Source organism: Diaphorina citri, unplaced genomic scaffold (assembly GCF_000475195.1).
Source record: "Diaphorina citri unplaced genomic scaffold, Diaci psyllid genome assembly version 1.1 scaffold6348, whole genome shotgun sequence".
In the NCBI taxonomy this organism is placed as follows: Eukaryota; Metazoa; Arthropoda; class Insecta; order Hemiptera; family Psyllidae; genus Diaphorina; species Diaphorina citri.
Window position 1 is genome coordinate 2,880 of NW_007383724.1, and position 2,049 is coordinate 4,928.

At 38.4% G+C, this 2,049-nt stretch overlaps 1 protein-coding gene across 1 annotated transcript in view; it reads left to right on the plus strand.

Annotated features, from left to right (window-relative positions):
• LOC103521953 overlaps positions 1-1,398 on the plus strand; it is a gene marked incomplete at its 3' end in the record, with an annotated part of 1,918 nt that extends 520 nt beyond the window's left edge. The window contains exons 2-3 of the mRNA XM_008487056.3: positions 762-1,097; positions 1,343-1,398. Coding sequence (XP_008485278.1) covers positions 762-1,097; positions 1,343-1,398 — 392 coding nt within the window. The remainder of the gene's footprint in view (positions 1-761; positions 1,098-1,342) is intronic.
• Positions 1,399-2,049: the final 651 nt, after the last annotated feature.

Consider the following 2,049-nt stretch of genomic DNA (forward strand, 5'->3'; position numbering starts at 1 on the left):
CGAGTTGCTTGTTTTGCATATTTTGCCTCTTTGTTCATCAATTTCACCAATAGGTTGATCAGATTTCAACCAAGTGAAGCTTGTCATTTAACGAACCGTACGGAAAGGGATTACACAAGTTTTTCGGCTGAGTTATCAAGATATAGTTCTCTGAAATTTCAACCAAGAGCTTACCACGAGCAAACTTTCTGATTTGCTAATTCGCAATTTCATCAGAACTGCAACGTTATGATAAAGCTAAGTTTATAATTACCTATCTTGTTTGAATTGAAAAACAAATTATTATCCTCAGCCCTTACCCTTTCCAAAGAGAAATATTCAATCTAATATACTTGGGATTACTTTGGTCAGGGAATTTGGGCTGCAGTAGGTAGATATTTCAAATTGAGCTTGATTAGCTGGGAAATATTGAAAATGATCTCGATTATCTATACTATTTACCAAATTTACATCAAAAAGTTCTCATCTATGTCACATTTCGGTATAAGTGATTAGGTATCTTATGGCTGGATTACACAAGGCCAGCTCGGAGTCCAGCTACTGATGGCTTTATATAATACGTACCTACTTTACTGTCCGTGTCCGGGTCATGACATCTATACATATTTATCTTGCGTTTCCACTTTTCTTAGGATTAGGTACTTTGGTTCGCTATTTGACAATGGTTCAAATGGTTCGCTACTTGGATTAATCTCTTCGCCGCGCCGCTTCGTGTAATCCAACCAATAGTTCTTTCCCTCAACATTCTTCTTCTTCTGCAGCTCAAGATGAGCAAGAAGAACATCGCCCGCTTCACCCAGCTGTTGAAGAAGGACCACTTCAATTTCGACATCGTCAAGGGCAAGAGCCGCGGCCAGATTATCTTCTCCATCGATGTCACAGACGAGAGCCACAACCGGGCGGATTTGAGAAAGCTCGTTCACACGCTGAAAACCAACTTGAACCGTCACCAGACGGAACAAGTTCGAGAGAGGATCATGCAGAACGAGTCCAGTGTGTTGGTAAATGAGCTGATCGAATGTTATGATAAATCTGGCAAGAATGAAGATAATGAGGAGGGTGATGAAGTTTCGTCAAGTCATGATGGAGACGAGAAAGTAAGTTGACCTATTGAAGGATCTAGTGATAGTGGAAAATTCAGGCGACATGTTTGCTAATATTTAGTAGGTAATGGGCATTACTTAGTGCTTGTTAGGTAGGTACTTCATACGTGATGGACTTTTACTCTTATACAGCAGAGAAAATGATGGATATGGAGATATTCTATATAGGCAAACACTTTGGAAGTCCTCTCTAAGACATTAAAATCAACATTGTATAATCAATCACCTATTTATTTCAGATCGAAAAATCCACCCAGAAGAAAAAACTATTTAGTATTTTGCTAATATTTAGTAGGTAATGGGCATTACTTAGTGCTTGTTAGGTAGGTACTTCATACGTGATGGACTTTTACTGTTATACCTACAGCAGAGAAAATGATGGATATGGAGACATTCTCGGCAAACACTTTGGAAGTCCTCTCTAAGACATTAAAATCAACATTGTATAATCAATCTATGGAGACGAGAAAGTAAGTTGACCTATTGAAGGATGTAGTGATAGTGGAAAATTCAGGCGACATGTTTACTAATATTTAGTAGGTAATGGGCATTACTTAGTGCTTGTTAGGTAGGTACTTCATACGTGATGGACTTTTACTCTTATACAGCAGAGACAGTTTTCTGATCTCTTGGATCCTGGTCAAATAGAGCCCACTGGCGAAATTCGCCTATTAATGCCTGTACATTTTAATTAATTTACAGTACGAAGCGGTTCTCTAAAACTATGTGTTGTGTTCTTAGGAATATGGGATTTGTGTGTCCAGGCAATAGGTAGCCTTATCATGTGATTGGTATTTGTTTAACTGTTACTCGTATGTATAGCTCGTACCTCCTACCTTCAATGGCATTTTTCAAATCGATCTCATCTACAGTAGCTTTGAAGAACTTGTGTGTTCTAGTTCGAAACTCAAAATATTTTAGGAACCAAAACCCCCAAAAAGGGTGT